The sequence below is a fragment of the Helobdella robusta genome (assembly GCF_000326865.2).
Source record: "Helobdella robusta unplaced genomic scaffold HELROscaffold_55, whole genome shotgun sequence".
In the NCBI taxonomy this organism is placed as follows: Eukaryota; Metazoa; Annelida; class Clitellata; order Rhynchobdellida; family Glossiphoniidae; genus Helobdella; species Helobdella robusta.
Window position 1 is genome coordinate 998176 of NW_008705295.1, and position 14560 is coordinate 1012735.

Below are 14560 nucleotides of genomic sequence, written 5' to 3' on the forward strand. Positions count from 1 at the left end.
GCAGAGTTAAAAGCTTTACTTAAAGGATAGAGTATAGAACCAGGAAGACCATAGTAGAGCGAGTTACAATAATCAATCCTAGATAAGACTAACGAAGTAACAAGAAAAAGAAGAGTAGGATCATCATGAAAAGGCATTTACTCCTATAATGTGTTTGTTATTTGCGTAATCTCAAATAGGCTGAAATAAGTAACAGAACTGAATAACTTAAATTATTTGATAGAATAAGTGAAACTAATCATTATTATATCATTAACTGATGAACAAAACATTTTTATTCTACATATATACTTCATTTCATTCGTATCAATTAAAGCTTTTTCTTTATATTATCTTTGGTTCGACAAATTAAAAATGGAGTGTGATGTGATGTGTAATAAGTGACTAGAAGCAGTTTTTGTCTATTTTATTGTATAAAAAGGCATTTTGTTTAAGAATTTGGACGCCTTTTTTGTTTTTTCTAAATTAGAGAGTTTAACAAATTTGTTTCTTGAAAATTTTTCTGTTGAAGTATGAAGTAATTTGTAAGTTTCTTAGTTTTTTTTTCCAAAAGAAGAAAACCTTCCATTTATTTATTTTTTTAAATTTTTAATTGGATGCGGAATTATTAGTCATCAGAATTTTTGTTGTTCTGTATTAGGCGTAAGTTAAGTGAAATACGTTTGTTTCAGCTTTGTTCTTAATTGTGTTGTAAGAAAAATAATTGCATAAAAAATGCTGGCCTTTGTTATTGTGATGTGGGGTGGTTTTGGGGCGTATATAATTAGAGACCCATTTTGTGTTTTTTTAATCCTAATTTAGTAAATTACTAATTAGTAATTTAGTAATTCAGATGATTTTTATTATTTTTTTTAATAACAATAAAGAAATATTAATATTTGTTTTAAAATGAAATGTATTTTTTAAACCAGATTGATCATCTCAAGAAAATCATTTAAGAAAAATCAATTATAAAAACCAAACTATATCTATACCCTTGATTTGACTATACCCTTGATTTGACTAGTTTTAGTTGTTTAAGAACAACTTAATTTATTAGTCGGTCTTATTGATATTTTTCTAGTTTGTTGGAAAGGTATTAATTGAATTAATTGCATGCACACGAGCCACAAGCTTGTATTTCATCAAGTTTTTTCGTATAAAGTAATAATTTTGTAAAAATAATAAAAGTGAGAATGTCTTTGTATTCGAGTTCAAATGACGAGGATATGAACAGTATCGAGGAATCCAAATCAATTGACGACTCGACTTTTAATACATCTTCAATGATGGCCTCATCTCTGGCACAGAAGTCATCCAATGCGGATCACATTCACTCTGCATTTGATTATTTTGAAGTATCGTCAAAAAATATAGAGATGCAATCATTATCTCGCAGTGAAGATAATCATTGTCGCAGCAACACCAATGAAGATGATGATTACAATGATAATGCAGATAGCTACAAAAACACAAGTTATTATCACCATTGCTATAAAAATGGTGATAAATTGCTAAATGACAATTATCATGCATCGTCATCAAGTTATCACAATCGAAGTATTAATGAAGCCAAACTTTTGTATCATCGCTACAACAGCAACACCAATGACAACGATGATGTTGCTCCTAACGATGCAGATGGTGACGACGAATTGAGGCACGTTATTGTTGATGACACATGTCGCTCCATCAGTTATAATTCTACTAAAACAACCAATGCATTCAGACAAGGTAGCTTCAACCAGACTGCTTATTCTGCTAATTCTAAAAATGCTATCAGCGACACTATCACCTTTTTTGGACCTCCCAGACATGACTTTGATGAAACTTTGCTCGAGGATCTGGAAAAGGCTGGTCCCATTCTCTCTTATAACTTTTTTCCAACTCAAAATTTTTTTTGACTTGGTCATTTTATTTAAATTAGTACTTTCTGTTTTTAAATGAATGGTTTGAGTTTGTTTAGTTTATAATACCAATCTGTTCTGTTCTGTTATGAATCACAGTTGTTTTTGATAGGTTGTCTGAGTTTTTTTAAACTATATTTTTATTTCACTTTAGTAGAAAATTATTAACCACTGTTAAATGTGTTTATATAAATGTTGATTTTTAAATCTGATTAATTAATTGTGATTGAACATTAACTTTTACAGAAGAACTCATCCGCAGCGACTGGGGCAACTGCATCTAATGTTAGCAACAACAATTCTAAGATAATATCTGCTCATGATTTTGATAGCTCAAGTACGTGGTTATTTATTTATTCATTTTTTTTTTCGAATTCCAAATTGGTTCTTGTATTATAAATACTTTTTAGAACTTTACAAAGGTAACATGATTACACATTAAAACTCTTGACAACTTAACTGAAATCTTTATGTAGTTACTTATTCAAGCTATCAATTGTTTTTTTTTAGCTAAGAAATGTTATATATATATATATATATATATATATATATATATATAAGCTCTTTAACCACCCAGTTGTTAAGGTTTCTATTGCATTGATGCAGACTGATCATTATGTTGAATATGATACAAATGAAGTTTAGTTGCTAGGTTTATTGGGTAATTATTTAATGAATTAATTAATTTTTGTTTATTGTTTGTTTAAAAGTCTGATCTGATCAATAGCACAAGCACATCTATCTCTTTTTTTGTGTGCTTGAGTGTGTGTGTCTGTGTGTGAGTGAGTGTGTGTGTGTGTGTGTGTGTGTATGTATGTGAGTGTCATCATTTTTTTTAATAGTTCATAATATGCTCAATAATTTAGAAATAATTTGATACATTTGTTTCTTATTTGTTGTGCTAATTTTAATAATTCCCTAAATTGGCCAACAATTTTTATGGGAAATATTCGAGTGATTTTCCTGGGGTTTATTAGGGTTTCTTTTTTTTCACTTGCTATTTGTATTGGAATGATTAGAAAATTTGTAACATAATAGCATTATCAGAATTCTTTTTATCATCACTGTCATTCTCAACATCATCATCATTATTACTATCACATTAACATTATAGTCAACATTCTCATCTCCTCACCATCGTTGATATCATCATCATCCTCCTCCTCCTCCTCATCATCATCATCATCATGTTATTAATATTGAAATTATCATGCAGTGTGTTAATTTATTCTAATGCCTCTGTCACATGAAACTGCAAGGTTCAGTTAATATCTATTAGTTAATTAAACAATTTAATTAATTAATTAATTGGTTATTGATAATACATGAACTGCATATTAACATAAACTAATCATCCATATATATTTATTGTTGTTGGAGTGTGTGGTTATATGTCTTATTGATGGTTGTTAGTGTAAAAAGAACGTTTAAATGTTTAGATTTTGGTTAATTTAATTAATGATAATCTTAAACTTTACATCATTGTTGATGATAAAAATATAACAATATTTGAATTTTTTTTTATCAGTACACTAATTATTTTGTTTTCATTTACAATTTTTTCCTTTGCACCCAGAGAGGGTAGATTGTAATTAAATTAATTGTTGGTTATATCTTGTTGAAGAGTTTTTGATGTGTGAATTTTTTCAGAAATCAGAGGTTGAAATTATTTTTAAACTTTATTTTCAACGTGAAGAAAATCTTTTTTCTTTTTCACACTGATGTTTTAAACATTCACTGGTGAACTTTTACAACTTTGATAATTCAACTTTATTTGATTTTGATAAGTGTCCTTAAATCACTTGTATCTCAGAATTCTCTCAGAATTGTCATTCTCAAAATCTCAGAATTGACATCCTTCTCAGAAGAATTCAGGTTCAAACTTCTTAAGGAGTGCCTATCTATAACTGATGACACTGGCTAAGATTAATGAGATACTCATAAATAAATCGGTATGAGTATGAATAAGTTGAAGCCGAAAAAAATATAATGTATCTATACATGTCTTTATATTTAGCCCATTTAACAGGATATGTTTAATGGGGGTGTGTGTATAAATATGAGTAACATAATTTCTATAGCATACTTATCAGGTTGAGTTGATAAAGCTAGATGCTGCTTGAAACATCAGGGGTTGATTGATTTGTTCAATTTTAATTCTTTCTTTCATTTTCATTTTGTTGTTTACAGAACTAACTTATCTACTTTTTTAAAGCAAGCTCTTTTAGTTTAGTGAACTTTGAAAATTAAAACATAAACTAAACATGCATTTTTTTAAATATTCAAATTAATAAAATTATAAAATTTTATAAAATAAGCAATCTTTAAGTTAGTATATTCTTAAGCCAACATACACTGAAGTTAAATTTGGGTTAAATACCTTTAACTGGCTGGCATATTGCTAAGATACAATGTATTAATTTATCTATGTGTGACTTACATTCTTAGTAAGAAACACTTTATGCATTCTAACTAACACAATTGAAACAAATTTTTATAAGTTCAAACATTTTAACAAACATATACCACAAATAAAAAAATGTTGTTCTTGTAATTAATATACAAACATACAAAACACAAGTGTCATACACATACAAAATACAAAAAAACATATGCATGCAACAAACTTCATGCTTATGTGTTCACTACAACAACAACAATATTCTTTTTTCCCAATCTCCTATCCTTTTTCTCTAGTTATGAAATTTAATATGGTTAATAGTCTTTAAATAAGTAAACAGTGTATAATGTTTCTATTCAAAAATATTATTTTGTATGTCTATATATGTATGTATATACAATCACATATATATTATATATGTATAATATATACATACATATGTGTGTGTGTGTTTGTATGTATGTGTATGTGTTGTATTTGTATGATTGCACACCTCCCTAACTATGCTTATAGATAATTGAGTAATTTAATACAACTCAAACCTTCAATTTTATTGCAAATCTTTTTAGTTATTTAACTTTTCATTTTTTAGTTTATTTGTTTATATTTGTAAATATATTTTTTTTCATGCAACTACTTATACTTTTATACACACTCACATATATGTGTGTATACATTCCTCTGACATTTTTCAAGTTTCGAATTGCTTTTTTTTACTAATTTTTTTCCTTGTTTTTTATAAATTAAATTTTTGGATAAGTTTGTAAATTTTTCATGGATAACTTCTTTCATGGGAGCTTCAAAAGTCATAGGCACCAAGATTGTTATACTTTCATTGGTTGACAAACAACTTAACTCACATCAATAGCAACATAAATACATATATGTATCATATCTTTACATATAATCATGAAACAAACATAGACAAATATACAAGGCACATTAAAATGTATACTGATAATAATTTTGGCCATTATTTAAATGTGTGCAATCTATACACATGCAAAAATCCATTCTGTATTAAGAAGCGTGGCTCTCTATTGAAAGGTAGCATGGTTGATTGGCTGGTTGTTTGGTCAGTTGGTTGAATGCTGGTTCAGTATCTTTAATTAACATTTATTATATTCAGTTAGGTTATGTTTTATTCCAATGACAGGGTTTTTTTTTAATATAGAGACCACACACATACACAGACACACACACACACACTTTTTGTAAATTATTTTATCTTAATATTTTATTTATGCTTTTCCCTTTACTGTTCTGTGGTTTGTAGTCGCTTTTTCAATTTTTATACATCCATGAGGCATGTGATATCATTGTTTTATTTGGATTTTTAATTTATTCTGATATCTTTATTTCATTAATATATCAATGGTAGCAGTTAGCCTAATGCCATCTTCTTCATCCCCAGCAGATGGAATTGTGAAAGTTATAAATGGCACGGAGATGACATCTTCCACTGTCAAGTTTCCTCATTCATACGCCTCTCCTGTTGTCTATTCACTGAAGAGTACTCCTAATGTGAGTTGATTGCTTGATTGGTTGGTTGGTTGTCTGGTTGATCAATTGATTGATTGTTGGTTGATAATGACGATTATTACTTAGTATGACTTGTGTTTTCTGGAAGTAGTGTTTGAAAAAAATGTTTCATTTTCCAAAATTTTTTCAAAACCTTCCTTGCAATTCATTCATTATTGAGTCTTTGTTAATCAATGCTCAGTGCAGGTGTGCATGTCAAATAATGAATGCATTGCTGAAATAGTTGAAATGCATATCCTGAATTGAGTTAATTTTATTGAGTGATTAGGTGCACTAAATAGGATGACTTAAAAAATTTGCTAATGCATTGTGATAAAGACAAATGTTTATGCTTATGAGAATAAAATGTGACATTTTCCTTGTCTAAATTGCAATGAATTTCTTTATAAGGATAGATTTTATGATTTTGTTCTTAGCAGACATATAATAAAAACCATAATTCAAGTTGCAAGTAAATAAATTGGATATTTAGTACAAACATTCAACAGTTATTAATTTTTCAACACCATGATTTAGGAGGGCACGGACTTTTGGAAGAGAAAAGATCGCAAGGACAAGAAGAAAAGGAAGGAAGAGAAGAGAGTTCAGACATTTCTATCAGATCAAGTTGATAACTACAAAGGAGAGGAACCAGTTGATGACATCTTAGCTTTCATCAACAATCAATCTATGAATCAAAGCATCGGTGCTGACGTTAAATCACACACTGGCGCTAGTGATGGCAAGAGGTCTAATCATTCTTCAAGCAATAACAACAGTACCCTATCTGAGAGCAGAAAGTCGAATGGTGGTCCGAAAATTAATGGTAAAGATAGTGGGCTAGGAAGCAGTAACTACAAGAAGCATACAAGCATGAGCGACGTCAATAATAACAACGTTAATGCTGCTACTATTAATGAAGAAAGTGAGAATAGCAATCTTCTTAGTGCACTAGATATCCTTAACAATAATAGTATCATCATTAAATCAGAAGTAATGCCACAACCAGCTCCAGTTAAGCATACACCAGCTGCAGAAACATCAAACATCAACCACACACCTTCACAATCTGTTTGTAAGATTGCACAAACTCCTGTTGAAAAAGAAATTAATCATGAAATTAACGATGATAGTAATAATCAGAATAATAAAAATGCCAATAACAATAATGACACTATTAAAAATATCATTAGCAAAGATGATGTTAGCAATAAGACATCAAAAAACAATAAAAGTGCTATTAATAATAAGTCATCGAGTTCTGAGGTAGTACAAGTTGATACATTCAAAGACACCTTCCCAATGCTAACCAACTACAAAGACGCTAACAACAACAACAGTAACAATAGTGGCAGTAGTGTTGTAGAGTTCAACAACAACACGATTGTCATTGACAACATTTACAGCTCCCCGGAAGATGCCGATGTGAGCGGAGGGTCGACAGATGCCGACAAATCAGGTTCCTCTAAGTTTGCATTTCAGAAAGGGGATTTTGTCACTGTTCAGAAGAAGAAGAAGATGAAATACCAACTGCAGCAGCAGCCATCACACAGTTCAGACACACCCACTGCATCTGGTTCCTCAAAAGGAAATCAAGACCAAAAACAATCAACTAATTCATTTTCAACTAACTTTCAGAATAATATGAAATCTTCGAGCTTCAGAACAAACCATCATGCCAGTGTTAAGATGAACTCTGACAATGCAGCTGACAACCAGCAACAGCCAGTCAACACTTCCTTGAAATCTACTGCAGGTGATGGATTTGCAAGCAACAGCAGCAACAATCAAAAACAAAATAAGACTTTTCAAGACAGAAGATTTTTCAGAAATGACCGATTGAACCGAGAGAGAAACGACAACAACTTAACATCTAACGTCAAATTAGCTCCCACAGTGAAACAACAACCACTTGCAACTAGAGCAAATAATAATACATCAGCAGCAGCTCAACAAACCTCATCAACATCTATGAAAACCACTCCAACTCACCAGCCTGCAGGAAAACCACCTGTGCTTTCGTACAAGTTGTCAGCAACAAAATCAACACCACCTCCATCGACATCATCGGCGACGACATCAACTACATCAATTGCAACATCATTTCCAACAACAACAGCAACTCAGAAAGCATCAGCAACTGTTAACTATTTCGATCCCTCACAGTTTCCAGAATTGTCTGGAAGGAGAAATTCAACGGGCAGTGCAGTGACTACCATTGGCAGTGGTAACGCCAGTGCTAACGACAGTGCAGATTATAACAATAATGCAAATAATAATGCTCCACTGTTTGAGGCATTAAACAAAAAGGACAGTATTAATCTTGTGAGTGTAGGTACATTTTCGTACGCTAATGTAGCTGCAAAGATGGTAGGGATGAAGGGTGCTGCATCATCCACTAATGATGCTAATAACAAGATGTTTGCTAGGAGAAGATCTCTGCAAATTAATTCAAATGAGGATTCCGCTTCTCCAAATTCACAATCAAAAAATGTTGCTGACGCTGCTCCAGCAACTTCTAATCAACCAAACAACTGTGAAACTGAATCAACTGAAAATGCTCAAAAAGATCAACAAACACAACAGTACATATCTGATCAGCAACCATCAACTCAGCAGTCGCAACAACCGCAGCAACTGCAACAACATCAGCCACAACAGCAGCAACACCAACCACCACAACAACAACAACCCGAGCTACAACCATCACTCTCAAGCCAACAACAGCAAAACACTCTGTTTGAAGTTAAAAGTAATGTAGATTCCATTGATGAGATAAAGCAGGACAACCCAGCTGAAGTTGTGAGCAACTCTCACATCAAGACCAGTTCATTGAAATCTGACGTCCCATCTCCACCAGCATCGACGTCATCAGTGACATCATCCATAGCAAGAAAACCTAAATTTCAGCCTGTGGTTTTCCTAGACAGCAGAAATGTTAATAGCAAAGATTTGGGCTCTGAAAATTCAGGGTTTTCATTTATATTTGATAGCAATTTAGATACAAGCAGAAGCAAGTTGACAACATCGTCATCCGAGCCATGTTTCAATATGTTAACAGTTCATGACATGAATGTTCTCTGCCAAAAGATTTGCTATAACAAAGGTGATTTGTCTTTTAATCCCAGTTTAGTTCATAACAATACACCTGCACCAGTGTTGATCCATGGACAACATCATCAACATTTTGTGCAAAATCAACAGTATCATCAGCAACATCAACACTTCCAGATGCAACAACAGAACCAACCTCGACATCAGTTTCAGCAACCAGATCTCATCAACCCTAACCAATATCACATAACGTCAATGTCAACAGCAGCAAACACAGCAACGATGACAGCAACTGTAAATGAAACAATGCCCGGTACAAACATCACGTACCCCGATGTGCGTGTACCTCCGCCACCATACCACCAGCCCGTGCAGCAGCTGCAACAGCAGCAACTTCATCATTACTCGATGTACCCTTATGAAATGTATCCATACAACAGTAGACCCATTCCTCCACTCCCTCCTCTGCCACGTAGCAAGCCGATTAGCAGAACACCTGTCCAGGTCGTTCCTCCAATGCCGCCGACGACGACCAACGCAGAGGATGATGTTCTCGTTATCGGCGTTAATGCAGGCTACCATCAGAATGATAACACCATGATCAAGTCAGTTAACGCCGGCACACAGCTCTCTGGTAACAGTATTCCATCCCTGCAGCAATGCCAACAGCAGGTTGTAGACGGTGTAACAGCTGCTGATGGCATAGAGGTAGATGACAGGGCTGCCGAGAGTAGGTGCTCTAATGTCTTGCATGAAGAAACTAGTAATAATTCATCTGCTTGTTGTGAGATCAAAATTCCTACCAAGAGCGAAGCACTTTTTGATGATTGTTCTGCTGCTGCTAAGCGAACAACTTCAACCGCCAACGGTAAGTTTAACAGCAACATAAAAAACTACAACTTCCAACATAAAAAGTCCAGTTACAGCAGCAACAACAACAGCAGCAGCAATAGTAACAGTAAGAGCAACGTTAATATCAACAAAAACGCTGACAACAACCACAATAATAATAGTGGCAGCAGTGGTAACAGCAACAACAACAGCAAAGGAAGCCTGGAAAGCAACTTCAACAGCAGCTACAAATCTTCAGGTTTTGACTTGGCCAGTGTTCAAAAGTACCTGTTCAATGGTTATTATCAACTTTTATTTCAGTATTTAAACTTTTTATATATCTAACTATTTTATATTTTTCAGTATTTTTTTTTTCAAATTTTTTTGAGGTTAGTATTTGAATTAGTCGAAAAAAGTAACCATTGAATTATGTAAACTCATGCATGTAAGGTTTATGTAGCTTTTAAAGTTCACGAAAAAAGTAAGTAAGATAAATGTTGAAGAGAATTAGAATAAATGATTCTACCTCTGTCATGATTATCTAGAAACTCATGGGAGATATATTTAATTGACAACAATGAGATTTACTATATTTCTGATGATGGTCGTGTGGTGATGATGTTAAGATGACGATGAGATGGTGTAGTGTAGAGGATAGAAATGATAATGTTATTGTCGATGATGATGATTATGGTAGTTCTATTGGTTTCTTTGCTGATTGTGATGATGTTAATGATGGTTACTTTAGCTCAGAAGCGATGTTGATGGTATGACAAGAAGACTGTGAGGGAGACGATTTTGATGATGATGATGGTGTTGGTGATGATGGTATTAATGAGGAAGTCAAAGACAATTAAATAATTTTTTTTGCTGTTTATTATTCTGGTTTAAATTTATTAATTGTTTTCCTATTTAAATAATGGTTTCATGAAATCAAAAATCAGATCACTATCATCTCATGGCTTATTTGCATTTATATAATTATATGCTTGGAAAACTTTTAAATATTGCGAATTTCAATATCTTCATCATCATCATTATCCACATCATTATTATCCACATCATTGTCATCATTATCATTATCAACATCATTGTCATCATTATCAACATCATTGTCATCAGCTTCAAGATTGTTGTGAGTATTAACAAATTATTATTGTCATAACCATCAACAACAATAAGTGGGCTATTTGTGAAAAAATAAGAAATTGTATGTAATTGGATTATTATATATAGCTTAATATTAATTTGATAGTAATTTTTTATTGAAATATTATAACTATTTTATCTCTACATATGTTCCATTACAGCTTTTGAAAAATGCATGAAAAATCTTGAAGAAAGTGAGCTTACATTTTTATAAATTTAAGATATTTATAAAATATTTAATTATAATCTATTTAATTATAATATTTTCTAGCCCACATAGCAGGCATTCATATAACACAACAGGCTTGAAGCTTAAGCTTTGGAAAATGTGAAATTTTTATTAGCAATGATTTAAGTATAATCATATCTTGAATGATTGATTTTGTTTAATTAACATTTATTTAATTATTATCTTATTAATTTTTATGTATCTAACGCATTTTTTCATAATAGATAATGATCCTACAGTCAACTAAAGAAGAAGATGATACATAATACATTTGTGATAGTTTACTTGCTACAGACATTTCTACTAAAAAAAAACTCGCTCGCATTTTGGTATGGCATAATTTTTTCTAGATAAAAAAAAAATGTATAAACCATTTTCAAAGATTTCATGATTTATCAAGTAGCTTTATTTATTAATTAAATAATTTATTTATTTATATAATTATAGAAATTTATAAAATAAGTCCAAATGTTAAAAGTTAGTTTGCATTTTTATTTTTCTTTATTTTACTTATAATTATTTGAATTCATAAATTAATTTATATGTTCATTTCTTTAATCTTGTTTTATATAAATTCATTACTCGCGCGGGTGTCTGTGTGTGTGTAATTTGGTATATGTATATATATATATATATATATATATATATATATATACATGTATATATACACGCAGATGACTGGTATACAAACTTAAAATATGTACATGTTATTTATAGTTTATATATGTATATTATTTCATTATTTTCATGGTTTCAGCATTTAATTCTGTATATAACTGAGAAAGAGAATCTATCTGAATATGTATTTAAAAAAAATTTGGACATGTTATTATTGAGCTTGTTAGCACGTGTTACTGTGTAAAGATGCGTGTTACTTGTAAAAAATTGCGAAAATGTTATTACCAAGCATTGATTTTATTTGGCACGCATGGTCTGCGAGTTTTGTATTGAATGTAAAAAGCCAGATGTTAAGCGTCATCGTCACAATCAACCATATTTGTTAGTTTAAACGTTTGGACGTGAATGCATCCATGCATTTGTTCATTCATCTGTTTAATCATTCATTCATTTATTTAGCCATTCATTCGTTCTTTCATTCGATCATACATTCATTCATTCTCACGGCATTCACTCTGACTATCACCATGGAAGTTCATTTCCGCATTTGAAACTTGAATTTCATTAAATATGTACCTTTTTATTTTCTTAAGAAAATGTTTAGTTAATTATTGTTCATCCATTTTTTCATTTGTTTCTTTTATTCATTCATTAATTCATTCATTCATTCGTTCATTCATTCATTCATTCATTCATTCAATCAATCTTTTTCACTAAATTTTTGAGAATCAGAAAGATAACTTTTCTGTTGAAGTTTTTCATTGGAACTATTTCAAAGTTAACACGGTTAATTAATAATTGATTAATTAAATAATTATTCAATTATTTAATAATATTAGTAACTAACGGATTACTAAATTATATGTACATATATTTATTATATATAATATGTATGTAAATATGTAATAAATATATATATGCGTGATTTATATAAAAATATATATTTGATGTACCTTTGCTTTGAATTGTGTTAAAGTGTGTGTCGATCAAAATGTTTGAATGGTTTTTCCAGTTTTTCAAAAAAAAACAATTCTGTTTTTTTGTTTCATATTTGCTTTTTATTATTTGCTTCTTTTTTATTTATTTATTTATTTATTCTATTTTTCTAAACGTGCAAAAGACATTTTAGATTTAATGTAATGGAGTGTAAAGTTATGTGTGTATATATATAAATATATGATAATATATATTATATATATATATATATATATATATATATATATATATATTCAACGTGTAATATATATGTATACATTGTATAGCATGTGTGTATATAACTATGCTTATATTTATATTAATAATGAAGATTTTATATTTTATAACACCCACACACAACATACAGAACAGCACATAGATACCCAACACACGCATGCACACAAACATTCACACACACACACACACACACACACACACACACACACACACACACACACACACACACACACACACACATATGCTATATATATTCAAATAGGTGATATGATGTAAAACTTATTTAGATATGTAATATAATGGTATATATATATATATATATATATATATATATATATATATATATATATATATATATATATATATATATATATTGAGGAGAATCACAGCATGTTCCGCGTTTGTTAACTTCCTTGTTAGTTTTTCTACTTTTCTAACGGTAGATCGTAAATCATTAAATAGCTAATTAAACGACCTTCAAGTATTCACATTGAACAAACAAATAATTAACATTGTAGAGACACAGTTATATATATATATATATATATATATATATATATATATATATATATATACTCATACTTGAGCATCTGACCACATACACAACGTATCAATTCGTACACCCAAGATGGTATAGAAATACCGAAAAAAGCTTTTTGTCCAATCATGCTTAAAATTTTTTGGTTTTGAACTCAAGAAACTTGACAATGATTTACGATCTACCGTTAGAAAAATAGAAAAATTTAACAGGAAGTTATTTAACGTGGAACATGCTTTGATTTTCATCAATATATATATATATATATATATATAATATATATATATATATGTATCATATATTCTTCAGTCCATGTATATATATAGTGTTATATGGTTGTAGTGTAGTGTCAATACATAAGTGGATGAGTGAGTAAATAAAATAATGTAGAGTATCTTTTGTTTGTTTATTTGCCTGTTCGTTTATTCATTCATTCAGTTAGTTATTCATTCACTCGTTCAACTATTTTTATATTTCATGTGGGAAGTAACTGGTTAATATGTTTTTTTTTTATTTTTCTATACTTTAAGCAATTATGAATTTAATTAAGTTGGCTATAGTAAGATTTTTCAGTGTTGTGTTGTAGTTTGTTGATTTTTGTGTTTTTGTTGTTCATTCTTGTGTCATTTGTTGTTAGTTTGTGTGTGTATTGCCGTGTTCTTTTGTTTCTATGCTGTTATCGTTTTGTATTTGTATGTTTAGAACCTAAGTTCTTTTTTATTCTTAGCTTAAGTTGACTCTGAAATTTTTTTTCAAGGATTTTACTCCTTTTAGGTGTGCCTGAGAGTGTTGACATGCTTTCATTTAAACTTGTGCTTTCGCCATGTGTACGCTTTCTCGTTTATCTGCCTGTCTGTATATCTTTTTGTCTGTACGTTTGTATATCTTTTTGTACATTTGTATGCAGTCAGTTTGTATTGCTATTTAGAGTTTTGTATATTCATTTGTAAAACTAAGTGTGGGCGTTTGTGTATGTTTGTATATTGGCATTTATTTATTACTGTATAGATTTTTTAGCATTTTCTCTCTGATCTATTGTTTGTTTGTCTTTTTTTTTAGTTTTATCCAGATGAGTTTTCATTCTACCCACTCAACCTTCATCTTGTAGCATCGCCGTCATT

General features: G+C 30.5%; 2 protein-coding genes across 2 annotated transcripts; both read left to right on the forward strand.

Moving 5' to 3' along the window:
- Positions 1-1175: 1175 nt before the first annotated feature.
- On the forward strand, positions 1176-2170 carry HELRODRAFT_179638 (hypothetical protein; the record flags this gene model as incomplete). Its single annotated transcript, XM_009028443.1, has 2 exons — positions 1176-1836; positions 2133-2170. 2 exons carry the CDS (start codon positions 1176-1178, stop codon positions 2168-2170), a joined length of 699 nt encoding a protein of 232 aa, XP_009026691.1.
- A 3509-nt stretch (positions 2171-5679) lies between these two features.
- Positions 5680-10038, forward strand: HELRODRAFT_179639 (hypothetical protein; the record flags this gene model as incomplete). Its single annotated transcript, XM_009028444.1, has 2 exons — positions 5680-5811; positions 6346-10038. The coding sequence occupies 2 exons, from the start codon at positions 5680-5682 to the stop codon at positions 10036-10038; spliced, it is 3825 nt and encodes a 1274-aa protein (XP_009026692.1).
- Between the last annotated feature and the right edge of the window lie 4522 nt (positions 10039-14560).